At 37.9% G+C, this 21,520-nt stretch overlaps 1 protein-coding gene across 1 annotated transcript in view; it reads right to left on the bottom strand.

The window, feature by feature from the left end:
- Window positions 1–411: 411 nt before the first annotated feature.
- The window catches only part of LANCL3 (LanC like family member 3), a 115,029-nt gene continuing 93,920 nt past the window's right edge, over window positions 412–21,520 (bottom strand). Inside the window, exons 4-5 of the mRNA XM_070461833.1 lie at window positions 18,783–18,990; window positions 412–10,171 (exon numbers count right to left, since the gene is read on the bottom strand). Of these exons, the coding sequence (XP_070317934.1) occupies window positions 10,012–10,171; window positions 18,783–18,990 (368 nt within the window). The 3' untranslated portion in view covers window positions 412–10,011. The remainder of the gene's footprint in view (window positions 10,172–18,782; window positions 18,991–21,520) is intronic.

The raw sequence follows: 21,520 nt of genomic DNA, 5'->3' as shown, positions 1-21,520 counted from the left end.
CATTAAATCTCTACAACTCGAGTTCTAACCTGTTCCATAAGAGATTGGACTTGAATAATTCTGAGATCCCTTTCCCCACTGAAATTAGGTGATTTCATCCATTTTCAGGCATCTCTGGCATTTTTCTATTTAGGAATATGATGGCAACACAAATAGAATGTGAAGATTCAAGAGGAATCAAGACAAAATATGTAGAGAGAGAACATGAAGGACTGTTTTTCTTCATTCTTCTGTGGCATGGGAAAATCTATTTATAAGGGTTAAGGGGAGGTAGTCAGCCCATAGCTGAGAAGTGCCAGGCCCATTCTCTAAAAGGATTACTAATATCTATTTATAGCACCCAGCGGGTCATCATGTTCTGGATCAAGATACACACACTGTCACAAGTACAGAATAGGCAGCCACACTCCATAAAGTATTCATTTGATATTTTATTTGACACCATCTTAACTTTTAAAGGAAAAATTAACTTGTAGCTTAAAATTATGTTAGAGCACACTCAATATTTAGCATTAGATTTTATTTTTAAGGCAAAGGATTATCACAGGTTTTATAGTAAGTAGACTGTACATAAATCGGCAGGGGGTGATAAGCCAATAAATAACATTGCTTTCAACACTATAGAGTCCAGTTTATGGCGTATTATTTTCTAACAGTACAAAACTAATACAGAAAATACATTTGGAAAGATCACAGTGTTTAGAACATTGTATAACAGCAGTTTTAAAGACAGTAAGGTGCATCTCTAAGCTTCTGACTCAACCCTGCTTCCAGAGAATTCATTATACCATGCACTGGCTTGTAAGCAAATCCCCCACACGAAGGGGAGGCGACATCAACTGACCTGTAGCACTTCCCCCGCGAGGAGCAACCAATAACAAAAGCTAAAATCTGATGAGCATTGATTGGCAAGTTGATCCTGTTCCGCCAGGCACCAGCTAACTTGCCCCAGTGACCATGTCTTTGTGTATTAAGTGTTTGCCATTTTGTCCTTGAGAATAATGTATGCATTCGAGCTTGTGATTGCTAGTTTCTCTGTCAAATACCTAAATGGATTGTGACTAAAGATCAATTGAATGTCATGTATTGCATTATACTTTCTTGCTCTGACTGAAATACCCATTATTTTCTTGAAATATTAAGTACACAATAACAGACTTCTAGAAGGTGGTTTTTTTGGCATAATAATATGTAATATACCAGAATACTTGAGAATTTGGTTTTATTATAAAATACAGTACTACAACATTTTGTGATATAGCAAAATATCTGACACAATGTTCTGCTCTAAATTTAGATGTAACTGCTACAAATATGTCTTTGAAAGCGCCTCAAAGTACCCCTAAAGGAATATAATAATTAGCAATAGGTTGTAGAACCTGTTTTTGGCAAAAAGAAAAAAAGGCAGTTTTGAATAAGTCTCTCATTTTGTGTGCAATGCTTTCAAAATTTTAGTTACATACAACATATAACTGGTGTTGGATTTAATGCTATTAGAAATTAGGCTTTTAAAGTCATAATAACCTGTGTTATTTGGTGTATTTTAAAATAAATTTATGTTTTTAACTCTGCATGTGTGCTGATGCAAATGCATTGTAAAAAGAGTACAATTTTATTAATACTACTAATTTATTGAGCAGTTCTTCAAAATCCAGTAATATCTTAAATCATGCATGCATGTGAAATCACTTCAGTCATGTCTGACTCTTTGCAACCCCAGGGACTGTAGCCCACCAGGCTCCTCTTTCCATGGGATTCTCCAGGCAAAAATACTGGAGTGGGTTGCCATGCTCCCCTCCAGGGGATCTTCCCGACCCAGGGATTGAACCCAAGTCTCTTGAATTATAGTATGTATTCATTCCTAAATACAGTTAGGAATAAGCAGTTCTATTCTATTGACAGATTATTCTTTTGTATCCCCCCAAATGATTAAGGAATTACACTAGTTTACTAGTGAATGTGAAATGTAGCATTTAGAGAGGTGAGCTTTTTTCTCCAATGATACAATCATATTTCTGTAAGTATCATGAATTGTGTAAAATCTTTTTGGTGAAGTAAATTCTATTCACTTTGGAAATGCACATTCCAAAACTAGCACATGGTGTTTGACTATTCTCTAGTACATGGCTTTGCAACCAAGTGACTTCCTCTAATAATTGGATTCTACTACAAAATCCATTTGAAAAATGTTAATTTAGCGCCATTAAATCCATGAGACTAATTCAGACTTCCCTTCCAAGTAGAGCTCCCCCAGATGTTCAAAATTGGGAAGGCTGTTACCTTTTTAGAGAATGGACTGCTCTTCCGAAATCAGACAGATTCTAAAACCAAACTTTTGCACTTAGAATGTTCCCCTTCTACATCTGGAAAGTCCATATAAAACCTCATGGTATCTAATCTTCATTTTCAAGAGCAAAGGGATTCTACTGCTACTAGAGTCTTCAGAAGACATCTCTAATATTGAAATACTAAAGTCTTTAAAAAAAGGAGGCAAAACGAATCATTTAATCTTATTTAAATACATCCACATAGAAGGGTTACTACAGTCAACTTGGGCCAAATTCAGCAGCAGAAGTTATTTAATTGGTAATTGCCACTTAAGCACAGATCATAAAACAAAACTTATAGGGGCAGCATCAGACTTCCCACTTAAACAAAGGCAAAAAGATCACTTGCTGAAGGTTGACAGTTGTCAAGTATAGTGTATATCTTCTTCAAACTGATCGCTAAGTCACAGCTACTTCACACACTTTACAGTAACAGTACACATTAAAGCAAGTAGAGGAACACCACACACAAAATATTTTTAAAGAAAGTATTAGCAGGAACAGTATCACTCTACTTATGAAACTGTATTCTATGTTTACACATATACATGTTCTGATGTTTCTCCCCTCATCTTGGTAGAGCTCATCATTTCTGAAAGAATGAGAGGAAGGTATGTATTGGGGTACTTTCTGAAGATCTGTGTCCACGTGCAAGACATTATAGCCATCTGCTGGTTTCAACTTAGTAGGTGGTTCTAGAACAAGAAGACATATCTTAGCTCTTGGGTGATTCTGAATACAAAGAATAAGTAGAGATAGGCTCCAAAGAGAATTGAGAAGGAAGGGAAGACACAAAGTTTTTCTCATGCAGAGACCTTGTGGCAATTTCCAGAATTCTTTTTCCCAGAAGTGTACTAAAGAATGATCTTACATCTTTGTGAGGGCAAGATAATTAGTAGGGATTAATAGTCAGGGACATTGTTCTGGTATCTTTAATGTGATGTGGTGAGGGGGAGGGGTGTTAAAACACCTCTGCAGAAAAATAAATATTATAAGCATACCATAAACATATGATGCCAGACTAACCATGTTTTTATAGTGGTAGCTGGGTAACAGCCACCATCCGGAGGTGGAAGCTTATAAACACAGAACTCAACAGCTGCACACTGGTTCCTTTACCCAGAAGAGTTTTTTCGGAGTCTATGACATGTTAGCATACCATGTAAATCTCCAAAAAGGGGATAAAAGAATAGAACTTCCCTAGTAAACTCCGGGAGTTGGTGAGGGACAGGGAGGCCTGGTGTGCTGCGATTCATGGGGTTGCAAAGAGTCGGACACGACTGAGTGACTGAACTGAACTGAACTGATTTCATCACCAAATCTATTTTTTCACAGGGCAGCTCTTGGTCCTAGTGTCCTGCACACGGGGAAACACTGCAGTACTCAAGTAACATGCAGTGTTTGGTTTCCATTTTCTCTTATAACAACAAAAGCACACATGCGCTCTAGGGGGATCTTCTCAATACTGAGGGACAGCAGTGTGATGCTAGTCCTACTGTCCAATGCAACAGCCAATCCACATGTGGCTCTTGAGCACCTGAAATGTGGCCAGTCTGATTGGAGGTGTACAATAAGTGTCCAACACACACCAGGTTTTTAAAAGTTAATACCCCCCCAAAAAAGTTAATACCCCAAAATGTTAAATATCTCATTAATAACTATATTGATTACATGTTGAAATGATAATATTTTGGGTAGGCTGAGTTGAATCAACTACACCATTAAAATTAATTTCACCCTTTCTTTTGCGTTTTTAATGGAGCTACTAGAAAATGTTAAAACTACATATGTGGCTCACACTTGCGGCTCTGTTTGTGAAACTCACATCTGTTCTCATCTACAAGATGGCTACTAATGCCTTTAACCCGGCGGCAGCAGTTTTATGAAAGTGATTGCTTAAGATAGACACTCGAATATAACTAGGGCCCTCGTTAATTTTGTGCTAATTGATTAGAGAGCAGTTAACACACAATGAAGAGCCACTCATTAATCAGTTTATGCTTGCATATATCTGTTCACTCAGATACATCTAAGAGCTAAATGTTGGGTTTTATTTCATATGTGATTTTCATTGTAAGTCAGTCTCACTCTCTTACACACACACACGCAACACAGACAGACACGCACACAAACTATTTTCTATACAGACTAAGAAAAGCCAAACAAGAAACAAACAGGAAGTCCTTGCAAACTGTGTTTTCAAAGAGTGTGACAGTCAAGCCTCGTGTATCTTTTCTCCCTTTCTCTCTCTCCTTCCTGAATATTCTACATGGAGAAGAAAGGCAAGAAAAGAAAGGACCATCTGCTTTTTATTTTTTATTTATTTATTTTTCTGTAGAGCAGATAAACCATGCTATTCACCACCACCACCCCTCCCCACAAAGAATAAAAACATGGATGATTTGGTTTTCATTTTAAAGGATTTTTTCAAATTCAGTTCAGGGGGTAATGGGTTCACAAAGGCCAAAGAAGGTGCAGGAAGTTCTGCAGATAAGAGACTTTGACATTTGTGGAGAAGTCCATGTGCAAATGACAAGGTTCAGGACTTTAAAGAAAATAAAAACAAATATATTTTTCACCCCAAAGGCATCATCCATCAGGCCTCAGTTCATTAGCACTTGCAATTAAAGAAACAAGGAGAGAGAGGGCACCCCTAGTATGAGATTTATGATCATGTGGGAGGTCCAGATATTTAATGGAGCATGAACTTTGTTGTTGTTGTTGTTTTCCAAGAGCAGGACAAATAAATTGACCAGGCTTCTTTACAGAGGAGAGGCAGGATAAATGCAGTCACCCTTCTCTCGTGAACAGGTGTACCCAGCGTGGGCTATCTCAGACTGCAGAATGGGCCCGGCTCCTGCTGCTGCTGACCTTGAGGTCAGCCCTTCCATCTGGAGGGGACTCCAGCCTTCCTGGGCCTGGAGCTCTTAGCTACCAACTGACATGGATGGAAGAGATAAGGAGAAAGCTGCCTTCTCAGGCAAAAGGTCACATGATTAAGCAGACACAGAAAAAAAAAACCACAACAACAAATCAGAATGTACTATTTAAAGAGAAGGAGGACAAGAAGTTGCTGGATCAGGGGTGGTATGGGATTAGAGGTCCCAGGAAGCAATAAAACCCATGAGTAAGAGGACTGGCTTTTAGCAGCACTAAACGTGCCTCCACAACTCACACTGAGATACTAAGCTTTCTCCCACCCAATCTTTGCCTGCCTTCTCATTGGCTTTCCTTGCCAAGTTTATGCCATAATCACCCAGCCTTGGTGAATATGAGGCTTAGTCATTTTGCTCTTGATTTAGGATAGTGCTGAATAAATAACCAAGGCCCCCAATGGAAGGCCTTCTATGCCATGAGAGTACATTTCTATCACTCTATGTCATGCAATACTGAGGCCTGAATTAAAGTGCAAACCAGACTCAACTCCAAATTACCTTATCCCCCAGTTCATGCTTGCTCTGCAGACCTAACCGGTAGCTCCTTTTCTTGAGTTACTGGCACTGTAATCCTTTGTTTTCAGAGAGCAAAATAAATATTTGCATTAAAAGGAGTTCCCTCCGAACCAGCCTATTCCTACGTGCTCAGCCCAGTGAATCAGAACTTTCTGAGGCACAAATGCTATTGACAGGGCTGGTTCTAGAATATAAAAAACATACTTTGTTTTTACCCAGCAAGTGATCCAGACTCTGAGCACTGCATCATAAGGAGATTCCATTTGGCTGAAATGCTCACTTGAAGTCATAATTGAGCATGATTTTCTATGCTCTTAGTGGGTACTTAAAATACAGCTTCCCTTTTAAACATATAAAGGACTTGCCTATTATAAAACTCTCTTGCATGCATGTTCAGTCGCTTCAGTCATGTCCGACTCTTTCTGACCCTGTGAACTGTAGACCACCAGGTTCCTTGGTCCATGGGATTCTCCTGGCAAGAATGCTAGAGTGGGTTGCCGTGTCCTCCTTCAGGAGATCTTCTCAACCCAGGGATCAAATCTGCATCTTCTGCATTGCAGGCAAATTCTTTACCGCTGAGCCACCGGGGAAGCCCATAAAACTCTCTTATATCCATTTTATCATTGACCACCCTGTGAGGTGGAGCGCGTGATGGTAATGATTATAGTGGCCCATGGAGCAAGGGTTTAAAATTTCCAAAATAAGGCTCTTTGCATTACTGATGTTTTTTTTTTTCTTTAAATCATTGTTCCCTTAAATGGTAATAAATCATAAACATATTTGTTGTACTAAAATTTTTGAGATTTGCTCTCTACAGAAGTTGAACAATTTGAGCACAATCTTGATCAAAATCTTAAATGTGTCAAAGAAAGTTAAAGATCCAAATTGCTATGGAAAAGTTCAAATTTAGGATGTGCCAAGAAAATGACTGTTTCTCGAGTTATCAGAAACTAAATACTATTATCTTAATAGAATAGTCAATTACCTAAAGAAGCACAGTGGAATATGCTGTCAAAACTCTGTTCTCCATTACCAATTGACAAATGGAAAAAATGCGATTAGGCAAAATAAAAATACATTGGGGAGGTGTGAAAGAGAAGGTACATAATTGTGTTAATGAAATAAAACACAGAGTTGAAATATTTTCTGATGCCTCCTGTTTGCCAAGTATTGGGTTGGCCAAAAAGTTCAAAAACCCACATGAACTTTTTGGCCAACCCAGTATAAGGCAGTCTCTCCCATTGTTGAGAGGTTCTTTCAATCTATCCTCAAATATTTCCACAGTTACCTTCAAAATTTATAATTATTCATGCCCACATATCTTAAATAATATTAAAGTAATGCTAGTGGTGGTGAAAATACCCTTGTAGCCTTCAAGAGGTGACACCCTTTAGCATTATTCAAAAAAGACTGCTATTACGTAGATGGGAACACATTGGTTAGTTAAATAAGAAGTGACATGCCATACTTTTCTACAGCAACACTCAAGTGTCTCTTTCCCCCTTCTTGGGAAAACAAGATAGAAGAGGACCTTCCCAAACCCATAATTCTACTTTCTCAGGAAAATGAAAACTTTCCACAGGTTTAAGTGCTAAATAAGTTTATCTTTGTCTTTAATTTACTGAGGCGTCAGTTCATAAAGACATAAACATGGCCTCTTCTTGGATTTGACACACAAAAAGGTTGTCTTTTGACAACGACAACACAGTTGCCCTACTGGACCTCCAAAGGGTGGGTGAGCAGAAATGTGTCCAGTTTTTCTGAAGTTCCTAGAAATGAAACTGGCATGTCGAGCTAGATTACCACTTCTTAGACCTCAGGTTTAGGTCTTAAGGATAAAGGGTGGAAGGATCAGCAAACAGAAACAGAAGCTAACTTCTAGGGTATTTTGTTCTTCGTTGTATCCCCAGGTTCTAGTCTAGAATATGGAATAAATACACATGGGAAGTGAAACCCTGAATCCAAATCCTTATTCTGCCCCTTTCTAACTATGAGACTTTGAATCAGTTATGTAAATCACCTTGAAGGGTTGCTGGATGATGAAAAAAAGCATGCGTTCCTAAAGCCCTGTACATTGAATGCTTATTATTGTCAGCCTATAGGGGTCAAATGAAATGAATTTACATCCAAATGGTGAAAAGCAGGTACCACTATCACTTCAAAAGGAGACTACTGTGTAGAAGGCATTTTGTCTTAAGGCTTTCTGAGAGGTCCTTGACCATTCAATTCTTGAAAGAACATCTAGAACCCAACTTTGGCAGTCACCTGCAAGCAACTATTTATGTGGTACTGCCCCAATCTGAGTATCTTCAAAGATGAACTGAGGCAAATTTTATATACTTACATCTGAGGATGGGAAAAGGAAACAATGAGCTGAAAAGGTACGTGCTTTTCAAAACCACTTTGTCTTAGCTTGCTCTGATGAATGCACACATAAACAAAGTCATAAAATATATGAAGACAGTTCTTACCGTTCTTCAGTCCCAGATTCTTTGAGAATCTTATAAGTGCTAGAGATCTTCTTTCCAGAAAAAAGTGTGCATGCGCACGCACGCATGCACACACACACATTTTTAGGCAACAGAGTATTCCCCAACTCCTCCCAAAGTTCATCTATAAATCAAGAAGTTGGAAGTACTGAACGAAGTAAGTGCTTACATTTACATGGGGACAGATGTATTGTTGTTGTTCAGTCACTCAATCATGTCCAACTCTTTGCGACCCTATAGACTGTAGCCCGCCAGGCTCCTCTGTCCACGGAATTTCCCAGGCAAGAATACTGGAGTGGGTTGCCATTTCCTTCTCTGGATGTATGTATACATCTATCCCCATGTAAACCAAAGTGCCTATTGATACATATATATTCTACATCTATCACATATATCCAAATACTTAATGACTATTTAAATAACTGTTAAATCTTACAATGCATTCAATTTCCTCCTCATTCTGATATATGAAATTGCCAGTGACCAAATTCTAGGAAATGGATAGACTCATGTTCTGAGTATTGAAGTGACAGATGCTCCCACAGTGTTCTGGAAAGCACTATTTACTTGAAATAGTTTTACAGCTTCTATGTGTTTACAGCAGGGCTGAATTTAATGACAGCTTGGCTCAATGGATACTGTAGACAAATTCTAGTGGAGTCTGTGTCTTGGAGGATATGACGATCAGCTGGGGAGTTCACACATATCTTAATCTAATAGTATAAAATTAAGCAATGTTCTTTTCATAATCACTGGTCCCTTTCTGGGCCAGTGTGTGTCCCAGGGGACACAGTATTCCACCCAAGGCAGAAACAACCCACCTCCTTGGTGTTTACCCTCATGTTTGAGATGAGTGATTTTTGCCACAAGTATATTTTATAGTTCAGCTAATAGCTTCATTGAGATTACATAGGCATTTTAAAAATTACTAACAATAGACAGTACATAGCTTAAGTTTCAAATTGAGAAAAACACTCGACAGCAACACCTGCTATGGTATTTGCTAGCCTGTGAAATTTGCTATTCTAACTGAGCTTTTGGAAAGAAGAAGGAACCAGGAAAAGATATGCTCTAAGGCCTAAGGGAACTTGGACTTTGGGGGTTGAATCTAAGTTATGGTATGCTTTCTTTAAAGTGCCCAGGGTAATGATAAAAACAGAGATTCATAGGCAAATTTCTCCATTCATTAAAAATCATGAATTTCAGTAAGTAAAGGCAAAGGACAACCAAGAGCTTCCCTTTTTGTCCTTTGGCAACCTGACCCATCCCTCCTAGCAGTTTTCAGCTGGGCAATGACTTTAGCTTTCTGATGGTCTTTATTTCTGAATTTAGGGGTGGAGGGCACCCATAAGTGGTCAAATTCTCTCTCCAATTGCAAAGGTATTTTTGGCATTTCATTGCCATAATCCACATCTCAGTGTTGGTTTAAGTGAGACAGATGATTTTTCTTTCCCCTTTTCCTCGGATCTCTGGTGTCACATCCACTCCCTGAACTATTCCATCTCTAGGGGTTTTAGAAAAGTTGTGGTGTCTTTATGTTTGCAGGTTCTCACACTGTTCTCCCTTCAACCTGGAATCATGTTGCCTTCTTCACCTGCCTGCTCCCTTCCTTCCTTCTGGCGGCAATGTTAAGGCTCATGGTTGTGATACCATTGAATGTGGCTTATGTGGAAAATGCCTCAGGTAGTAGGCTCAGGAAATCTTGGGAACCTTCTGCAGGGCCATGATGGGACATGGAGCCTTCTAAACAAAGACGCTGAAGAGAGGGAACTCAGCCTGGTTGGGCTGCAGCAGATCGATCAGAAAGCACACGGTCCCGGAGAAGCCTTCATACAAGCTGTATATACTTTCAAGGACCCGGGAACCAGCCTTGAATTCCTCCGTAAATAAAAATTCAGCAAACCTAAGAGAAGAAGAAGATATGAACAGTTTTCATATGTCTCCATATTATTGACCCTGGGTTGCTTCATCCTCCTCTCTGGTAAGTTCAAGTTTTAGCAGCATTCTCTTTCCAGATGTATATAAGATTTTAAGAAGACCTTCTTCTCTGTTAAGAAATGGAGACATATTATGCCATTGTGTATGTTCATAGCCTAGGTTGGCAAGCAAATCTGACTATATTCGGCATTTGCAAAGCAAAGCACTTTCTGAGGATTTCATTCCTTCTGCCATCCAATAATTGAAAGCAAAAAAGACAGATAAGTAGCCATACTTTTATTTATCTTGAATAGAAGCAAGCTGATATATGCCTGTGCCTTTAAAAAAGTAAATATGCTGTGTGTCTGCAGGCACATCATTTCCAACCTAGGTTTCATTTATATGTGACAGAGAGCAGAGACTATGAAAATAAATGTGCAAGATATTATACAATCTCTGCTTTGGGCAAACAAAAGAATAAGATGAATGGGAAAAGGCAAGCAACACTTTATAATCATGACATCAAACAGCAAACTCAGCTACAAGATAGATTATTTTTAGGACATCTGCCTTAAAAACAAACCACTGATCTCTAACTTCTCAATGAGAGATCTTTTTTTCTTTTACCTGTATTTGCCACAAAGCCTATTCAAATCATTTCTAACGAGTACCATTTTTAGTAGTTTACGGGTTTTACAGTGCTGTTACCTCTTTACAGACTTGCTCTACCGATTCCCATCAACAACAAAAATAATCACCTGTTCAGAGGCTAGAGCTCATAGGTCGAAAAGGCCTGACAGCTGATTCTGCCATAAATTTAGATTATTGCTACTACCTAGGGTGTCCTATGAAGAGTAATTACTTCTTTGATCTTTTTCAGGCTCTTGGAATTATTGACAGTAGCTTAAAATAAATGAGCAGGAAACATATTGCAATTTTGTTTCGGCTAATTTTTCTCTCAACTGTTTTCCTGAATATGCAACAATTTTTAATAGAAGTCAAAATTTTAAACAGTAGAATAATGATGCATCTTAAGAGTTAATTCAAAATGTGTAATTACACACCAAAACTTCCTGGTATAGCTACCTTTTTAGTGTTCTGTATCATTTGGCAATCTGGATTCATTATCAGAAAAAAAAAGTCTCCATATACATAAAGTAAAAAACACAGGATTTCCAAGGAAATTAATTATATTAAAGTACAGTTAGCAAAATTTTTTAAACCAAATTTGTGAGACAATGATAAATGGATTCTTAATTAGCACATTAAATAACAAGATCCAGTAGTGGATCTAATAACTGCTGACATTTCTAACTAGGGGTTAGAGCAAAATACATTTCACAGTATCTGCAACAAGAGGAATAACATAAGAATATCTAAGACTTCTACTGGTGACAGAGTCATGGCTACTGCAGACTCAGAATTGAAGGAAATGCTACCTTTCAGTGTAAAATGTAATACTTTTCTCAAGTAAATTCACAAACCCTAGATTACAAAGTCCTGGGGCTTCCCTGGTGGCTCAGATTGTAAAGAATCTGCCTGCAATGTGGGAGACCTGGGTTCAAACCCTGGTTTGGGAAGATCTCCTAGAGAAAGGAATGGCAACTCACTCCAGTACTCTTGCCTGGAGAATTCCATGGACAGAGGAGCCTGGCAAGCTACAGTACACAGGGTCACAAAGAGTCAGACATGACTGAGTGACTAACACACATACACAGACACACACACACACAAAGCCCTGGTATCGTAGAAAGAGGAAGGGCTTTGGGGTTGCGATATCTAACTCTGATAATTTCAAGTTAGATGACCTTTAGCAAATTTCTTAATCTGACTTTAAAATGATGAAGTTGCAGAATTGCGTTAAGATTATCTGTAAAGATTAAAGATACCATATATTAGGGCTCTGGGCAAAGAGCAAGCATTCAATACACAGTAAATATGCATTTTTTTCAAAAAACATAGTATAGCAGAATATTTGTAAGATAGATAACCATTCCACCATATTTTAAGAGAAATGCACAGTTAATTTTGCTTCCTCATCTGACCTTTTCCTGCCAGGGTTTGATTTATTTATTATACTAATGAAATCATACTTTGTATAATATTTAATATCCTATATTTTTAACCTAAAAATAACATGATAAATATTTTTGTGCTTTTCAAAATAACTTCTAAATGATATTCAGCAATTTACAAAAGCATCAGCAATGTGTAAGAGTTGCAGTTTCATTGCACTCTGACCTATACTGCATGTTATCATATTAAAGTAAAAATGATTGTTTCCAAAATATACCCAATGGTGCAAAATTCAAACCAACCAATTCATTTTTCTAAGAAATTCTGTAAAAATAGAAGTCAGAATGGTAATTATGGAACTAAAAAGAATTACAGATACCTAACATTACATATCAAAACCTATTATGAAATAAAAAAACCTATTATGACTAAAACAGAACTCAGAGGAAAAGTCATTGATCTGAGTTGTTGTTGTTATAAAGATGGAAGGTATTCTAATTAAGCACTTTTTAAAAACTGTTGAGAATAACAAAGTAAAGGGAATGAACACTGGAAAATAAAAAATAAAGGCAGAAAACAATTAATTAGGAAGCAAAAGAGAAAAACAAAAAGAATTAATAAAAACCAAAAGCCAGTTTCTTTAAAGGATAAACCACATAGACAAAATGCTGGTGCGTCTGGGGAAAAACAGGGCTTCCCTCGTAGCTCAGTTGGTCAAGAATCTGCCTGCGATGAAGAAGACCACTGGTTGGGATTCCTGGGTTGGGAAGATCCCCTGGAGAAGGGAAGGGCAACCCACTCCAGTATTCTTGCCTGGAGAATCCCCATGGACAGCGGGGCCAGGCAGGCTACAGTCCATGGGTTCGCAAGAGTCAGACACAACTTAGAGACTAAACCACCACTGAGGAAAAACAAAAGCATTAGGAATGTGAAAGGGCATATGATCACAGACATGGGAAATTTTAAATACCATGGAACTGTACTTTCAGATCTTCACATCAAAGATTAAAAAAAAAATCCATATGAACTAGATGCTTTTATAAGAGTTTGTGTGTGTTAGTCGCTCAGTCATGTACAACTCTTTGCAACTCCATGGACTATGGCCCGCCAGGCTCCTCTGTCCATGGAATTCTCCAGGCAAGAATATTGGAGTGGGTTGCCATTCCCTTCTCCAGGGGATCTTCCCAACCCAGGGATCGAACCCAGGTCTCCTACATTGTAGGCAGGCTCTTTACATTTGATCTATTACCAAAAATAATTCAAAAACAGGTAGAAAACCTGAATAATTAAATAATCATAGAGGCAACTGAAAAGGTTGTCAAATATCTTTCTGGACCCATAAATTCTAACTCTGTGTTAAGAGAGTAATAGGAAATTACCAAATAATGTTTATTCCAGGAAGGTACATATTGTTTGAATTTACTGTTTTAGGAACTGCCAAAGGAAGTTTCTCTAATTTGGGCCATACCACATTTGAGTTATGATGAAGTAGAAATTTCAGTTCACTAAACAATTAAATGCAATATCCAAACAATATTCAGATATTACCTGCACATTTTCAGTTTTTACTTGTGAGAAATTTGTCTGAAGGACTCTGCCATCCCAGGCTTTATAACTAAAACTGTAATCTAGGATTGGCCTGCCAGAAAAATAGAGGGGTTGTTCAGATCCTTTTTAATAGGCTTTCTAGAGCATGATAACCTCTGATGAAATTTATTCCAATGGTGATATCACATTAGCCTAAATAATCTCCCAAATGACTTTTTTCCTCTATGTGCTGTACTCAGTCACTCAGTCGTGTCCAACTCCTGGTGACCCCATGGACTGCACCCTGCCAGGCTCCTCTGGATTCTCCAGGCCAGAATATTGAAGTGGGTAGCCTTTCCTTCCTCCAGGGGATCTTCCCAACCCAGGGATCGAACCCAGGTCTCCCGCATTGCAGGTGGATTCTTCACCATCTAAGCCACCAGGGAAGCCTATGTTTGGGAAATAAAGCCTATACTTGGAAAATAAAGGGTCAGGTTGCAAACCTAAACAGATTAGGGAGTCATGAGTCAAAATACATTAACAGAGTTCCTAAACAATGCAGCTACAAATAGGAGACTCATATGCTAGTATTTTTGCTTCTGTGCATACATGCAAATATAAAGGGTAGTTTACAGTTTAAGAGTGAATATTAGATAAATTGCCTTGAAAAGGCCTCTCTGAGAAAATGATTTTTGAATGATGGTCTGAATGAAGTGAGAGAGCTGGGAGATATATGTAGGAAGTGAACATCACAGGTATGGAGAAACCCAAAATTTGAAGGGCCTTGAGGTAGATTGTACCTGGAATCTTAACAGAATCACTGTAGTGCAAAAAACCAGAAGGAAGACAAGTAGGGCATGATATCAGAGACATAATGGGAGACAAGGTTATGAAGGACCTTTTGTTTAGTGAAGAGACTTAAGTCTTTTACTGAGTCATATAGAAAGCCATCAGATTATTTTGAACAGAGGAGTGTCATAGTCTGATATGATACACATTATAAGAAGCAAATTTAAAAGATCGTGGTGAAACACACTCATTCCTAATGAAATCAGCATGAAGGCAAAGATGTTTACTATCCTTAGTATTGAACGTTGCTATGGAGGTTCTGACCCATGCAATAGGAAATGAAAAAAAAAAAAAGAGTATACAGTTGAGTAGGGAGTAACAAAATTATAATTATTTGCAGATGAGTGCCTACTTAGAAAACCCAATGGAATCTAATGAAAATCTAATAGAAATCTTAATGGAGTTCACTAAGGTGGCCAGATATATCATCTTGTTATTTATCAAAACTAAGATGTTTGTAAGATACAATGTAGATTCATATGAGAGAAGGGCATCTTAGATAATATGTATGCTTTTAACTACAATAATATGTATACTTTTAAAAGCTTTCATAAATGCCAGTAAATGACCTGAAAATATAATTGAGGAAAAGATTCCATTCGCAAATCTGGAAACATAAAATACATAGTAATAAAATTAACAAGAAACACACAAATCCTTTTTCATAAGACCAAAAGTTCACCAAATGACATTTTTACAAACTTAAATAAAGGGAAAACATATGATGTTCTTAGATGGAAAAACTCAATATTCTAAAAATGTCACTAAGCAACATATAAATTCATTGAAATCCCAATCAAATGTCCATAGACTTTTTTAACTTTTGAAAAACTGATTCTAAAATACAATTGGCCATTACACGCCAGTCAGGATGGCTGCTATCCAAAAGTCTACAAGCAATAAATGCTGGAGAGAGTGTGGAGAAAAGGGAACCCTCTTACACTGTTGGTGGGAATGCAAACTAGAACAGCCGCTATGGAGAACAGTGTGGAGATTTCTTAAAAATCTGGAAATAGAACTGCCATATGACCCAGCAATCCCACTTCTGGGCATACACACTGAGGAAACCAGATCTGAAAGAGACACGTGCACCCCAATGTTCATCACAGCACTGTTTATAATAGCCAGGACATGGAAGCAACCTAGATGCCCATCAGCAGACGAATGGATAAGGAAGCTGTGGTACATATATACCATGGAATATTACTCAGCCATTAAAAAGAATTCATTTGAATCAGTTCTAATGAGATGGATGAAACTGGAGCCCATTATACAGAGTGAAGTAAGCCAGAAAGATAAAGACCATTACAGTATACTAACACATATATATGTAATTTAGAAAGATGGCAACGATAACCCTATATGCAAAACAGAAAAAGAGACACAGATGTATAGCACAGACTTTTGGACTCTGTGGGAGAAGGCGAGGGTGGGATGTTTCAAGAGAACAGCATCGAAACATGTACATTATCTAGGGTGAAACAGATCACCAGCCCAGGTTGGATGCATGAGACAAGTGCTCGGGGCTGGTGCACTGGGAAGACCCAGAGGGATCAGGTGCAGAGGGAGGTTGGAGGGGGGATCGGGATGGGGAATACATGTAAATCCATGGCTGATTCGTGTCAATGTATGACGGGAACCACTGCAATATTGTGAAGTGATTGGCCTCCAACTAATAAAAAAAAAATTTCAATAAAATACAATTGGAAGAATAAAAGAGAAAGTACAGCTAAGAAAAACTAGAAATGAATGAATAATGAAATAAAGTCCTGAAACAAACTCATACATTTATATAAATTCAGTCTGTGATAAATTTGGAATTTCAAATTATTGGATTCAACAGACATTATAGGGAAGTTTTGTTTTTTTTAATTAAAAAACACACAAAAAAAGATTTAAAAAACCCACGAAGATAGACACCCATCTGACACTATTTTAAAAGTAAGCTCTAAGCTAATCAAAGATTTAAAAGTTAAAGTATGACAAAAACTACTGTAATGATGTAAAGTAATTAGCCTATAAAAAATAAATAAATAAATAATTAAAAAAAATAAAATAAAATAAAAAGCAGAGACATTACTTTGTCAGTAAAAAAAAAAATAAAAGTTAAAGTAACAAATTGGTGGGAGAAATGGGCAAAGGGGTATAAATTTATTTTAAAAATTAAAATAAAAAAATAAAATAAAAATTAAAATACAATAGTAAAAGTACTAAAAGCTCAGTCATGTCTAACTCTTTGCAATCCCATGGACTGTAGCCTGCCAGGCTTCTCTGTCCATGGAATTCTCCAGGCAAGAATACTGGAGTGGGTAGCCACTCCCTTCTCCAGGGGATCTTCCCAACCCAGGAATTACACCCAGATCTCCTATATTGCAGGCAGCTTCTTTACCATCTGAGCCACCAGGGAAGCCCCAAAGTACTAAAGTTTCATGTAAATTAATATTATTTTTTAATCTTAGAGTGGGAAAGGTTTCTTTAAGTATAACACAAAATCCAGAAATTTAAAAAATTTGACAACTTTTTCAGGAGAGATACATAAAAATTTTGGTCTGACAAAGACTATGAACTAAGCTGAAAGAAAAATGGCAAAGTAGAAAAATATTTATAGCATACACTGACAAAGAGTTATAGTACTCAAAATAAGCATCATAACAGGAAAAAAATGGACAAAAGATAAAGACAGTTAAAAAAATACCTCTGGATTTAATGACTTCAATTTTAAAATTTTTCTGACAAGGGTACCAAAATATATGTATTGGATATTTGGGACAATTTTGTTTGTTTTAGTAAAGACTGCACATACACTAAGTGTCCATTACTTAAAGATTGGTTAAATTAATCATGGTACAACTATAATAAATAACTATACAGTCATTACAACAATGAGCTAGATCTACACAAACTGAAATAAATGGTGTCCCTTAACAATTGTTTATTTAAAAGTATAAACTGCAAACAGTATGTATAGTACAGTTATACATACATATTGTAGGTTTTTATTAAAATATATATACATAGATATAAGAACATACATTTATGCATAGAGAAATGTCTGGAATGATATAACTCAAATTTTTAGTGATGATAACATTGAATACATACACTGCAGATACTCTGTGTCAGGCACTGTTCTAAATGATAAATGAGGACATTATGCTAAGTGAAATAAGCCAGACAAAAAAGGACAAATACTCCATGATAACACATGAGAAATCTATAACAGTTAAACTCATAGAAGCAGAGAATAGAATGAAGGTTGCCAAGGGTTGGGGTGGAGGAGGGGAAGTGAGGAGTTTTTGCTCAATGGGTAGAAAGTTTCTGTTATTGAAGTTGAGTAAGTTTCAGAGATCTTCTGTATAATACTGTGCCTGTAGCTAACAATATGGTACATTAAAAAATATGCTAAGAGAATAGAGCTCATATTAAGTGTTCTTACCACAATAAATAAAAAAATCACAAATAGGCATACCCCTTGGCCCAGTAATTCCACTTCTAGGGATTTACCTTACAGATATGGTGGCTAGGATGGTAAAGAATTTGCCTGCAATGTAGGAGACCCAGGTTTGATCCCTGGGTCAGGAAGATCCCCTGGAGAAGGGAATGGCAACTCACTCCAGTATTCTTCCACAGACAGAGGAGCCTGGAAGGCTGTAGTCCATGGGGCTGCAAAGAGTCAGACATGACTGAGCAACTGACTAACACACTTTCATACCCATAGGTGAACATCATGATATATATATACATATATATATGTATATATGTGTATATATATATATATATATATATATACAGACACACACATACATATATATACAATGCAGAACACTGGAAAGAATCCAAACTGCCCTCCATATGGCTCATTCATAAGATGCAATACTACACAACAAAGATGAAAGGTCCTTTATTTACTGATTGAGGGTGATCACTATGATAGCAAAGTGCTACCATTTGTATCAAAAAAGAGGGACAAAATTTTACATATACACTTATCTGCTCATATATATATACACACACACAGACATGTATAGCTCTGAGAAGGTAACTAAGATACTGATAACTGTCTCCTGGTAAGTGAATTCAATTGCTAAAATGCACCATGCAAGTATTTGTGTTTACACTTTTAAAACTATGTGACTATTACTTGTTCTGAACATTAACTGGGTTAACATTTGGCAAAACAAAAAAACATGCAAAGAAAGGCTGACCTTTGGGCTCGGTAGATGTACTTAGAGTTTCCGGTGAGCCGGTACAGCAGCAGGAAGACATAGGCACTGCCAGCCACCCCGTGGCAGATCCCTGGGCCCTTCTTTAGCAAGCCCTTCTGCCACGTGAGTTCCCCACACCGGATACATGTGTCCAGGTACTGTGGTTTCTTGGAAACCAGATAAGCTTTGGCAAACAGATAGGCAATTCCTGTAAAAACATCGCAGATATTAGAGGTGATTTTCAAGGCTTAATACTATAGAGTAGAACTTCTCAAACTGGAAGAGGCCCATACATCATCAGGGTATTGGTAAAATATCCATTCTAATCAAGTAGGTCTAAGATGGGGCCAGGGGTACTACATTTCTAACAATGACCCTTCCAGGGACCACATTTTGAGTAGCAAGGCTATAGAATCTTCTCCAAGGGAGTCTTATTGTACCTGTGAGATTTAAATTGTTTGAATTGTATGGTGATTATCAGTACTGAAAGAAACAGCAACAGGCACCTAGTCAGATAAAATCCATAATTTGCAAATGGGTTAATATTTAATGACAAATACCCTGGTAAGCATTACACATATCTTGCTATTTTGGAAAGGATAAATGTTTATACAGTTTGCCCATCCCCCCCACGGACATTCAGAATTTGTCATGTTAAAAGTATTTAAAACTATACACCTTTTCTTAAGAGACCAACTGGGAGTCCTTCCAAAAACAACAATGATTCCGAGTGACTTGACCAAGACTCTGGCTTTAGCTGTGAAGTGAGGCCCTGCCATCTTTACTGTTCCAAAGAAATATCGTTCCTTCAGCACTGCTCAACCAAGGCAATCTCCGTTACACAGGCAGGAAGGGAAACAAGAGAAGTGATAGCTATTAATAGAAACCATTTCCTCCACGTTCCAGGTGCTCATATTCAGAGAGATTAGTAGTCCAAGATAACTTTCTCCTGCCTCCCCCACCTTCTACAGAAAGTGGGAAAGACTGGAATTTAGTAGGTATTTGGACTAGCTCATCCATCAGGGTTATCTCTGCCTTTGTCTGTGACTGGCCTATTTTACAACTGTGTAGAGACAGAAATTACCTTGTAGAAAACTGACAATAATGTAAATAATCTCTGTCTCTAGAAACTTCACATTCTGTCCGATATATGTTGCGTTGACTTCCCTCAGTCTTTGTGGAAGCAGCTAGTTTTTGCATCTATTAAGCAAACTCATGTCAGCCTTCTTCATGGCCTAGAGATACGTCTGCTCTTTGGAGATTCCTTTTAGTCAGTTATAACACCTTTCTGGTTCCCTTATTAATTTATGAGTTAAATAAAATTGTTGACATGCTTATTTTATATTTGTCTGAGAGTGATGATTTTATTCTCTTTTAAATATGTATCTCTGGGGACTTCCCCTGCAGACCAGTGATTAAGACGCCACGCTTCCAATGCAGGGGGCATGGGTTCGATCCCTGGTTGGGGAACCAACATCCCACATGTCTCACCATGTGGCAAAAAAAGGGGAAAAAAAGGTATTCTTTAACACTCTCTATGATGAACACCTAACAACAGGCTCTCCTCAGCCAGTGCTTTCCAGATAACCACTGACAATGGTCACCTATAGCACTATCCTCCTTCAGTTCTAGGAAGAAAGTGTCATTTCCACAAAGAATGATTTTTAAAAGAATTCCACTTATTTAATTATGCATTCATTCATTCACTGTATCCATTCATTTGAAAGTGTTCATTGATGATCTGCTGTATTCACAGCCCTAGGCAGGGCCAGCTTCACGGGCGGGTGAACTGTACGGCCTCATAAAGGACCTCCAGAAGGCCCCCACCCTGTACTGAAGGCTCTGTTGCTGCCATCTTGAATTTCTTAATCCTTTTTCAAAAAGGGGTCTGCGTGTTTATTTTGTACTGGGTCCCCCAAATTATGTAGCCAGTTCCAGCCCTGGGTGATATAAATGATAACTCAACACAATGCCTGTCCTTCAGGAAGGCATTATCTAGAAAGGGAGAAAATAATATGTACTTGTGACAGATACATAATAAGACATGCAGTTTACGATGATGTTGGGACATAAAATGAATGGCGCTGAAAATCATACTAGAGGGATCAGAAAAGTCGAAGTTCCCTGAGGGAGACTGTCAAGGGAAGCTTTGCTAGAAGTCAGGCTTTCTCCAGAACTGTGTAGGATACATAGGAAACTGCAAGCAGGAGGAGAGGGGGAGAGCATTCCAGGCATCAAATCAGCAAGGGCAAAGATTCTAAGCCACAATAAACAAGTCACAGGAAGACCAGTGGGGCAGAGTGTTCTAAGCAACAGGACAATGGAAGGGTAGATTGCGTTCACATTTGGGAAGATTTTACAAGTCCAATTGGGCACCTTGGACTGTATTTGTGGGGGGTAGGGAACCAGTGGGAGTGTTTTGTTGTGAATATTTTGGTTTATCTTTTTAATGATGATTACTGTTATAGACAAAATGCCCCACTGTGCAGTCAACCAAGACCTGAAGAAGGGCAGTAGGGGAGCTATGAGCTGATGGTGTCGGCAGAAAGATGACAAAGAGGCTAATGAAAGAGACAGCTCACAGACTTGGTGGCTGCTTAGATATTAATTATCTACTATATACCAGGACAATAGGAGGTGCTAAGGTTTTTAAAAGCCCCTCCTTTCGTAGTCTTTAAAACCTAACTGAGGGCATTCATTAGGCCATGTGAGGGAAAAGCAAGGCATTGCGGAAGCAC

The sequence above is a fragment of the Odocoileus virginianus genome, chromosome X (assembly GCF_023699985.2).
Source record: "Odocoileus virginianus isolate 20LAN1187 ecotype Illinois chromosome X, Ovbor_1.2, whole genome shotgun sequence".
NCBI classification, from domain to species: Eukaryota; Metazoa; Chordata; class Mammalia; order Artiodactyla; family Cervidae; genus Odocoileus; species Odocoileus virginianus.
Note: the sequence above shows the minus strand (reverse complement) of the source record. Positions and strands in the feature narration are given on the sequence as shown.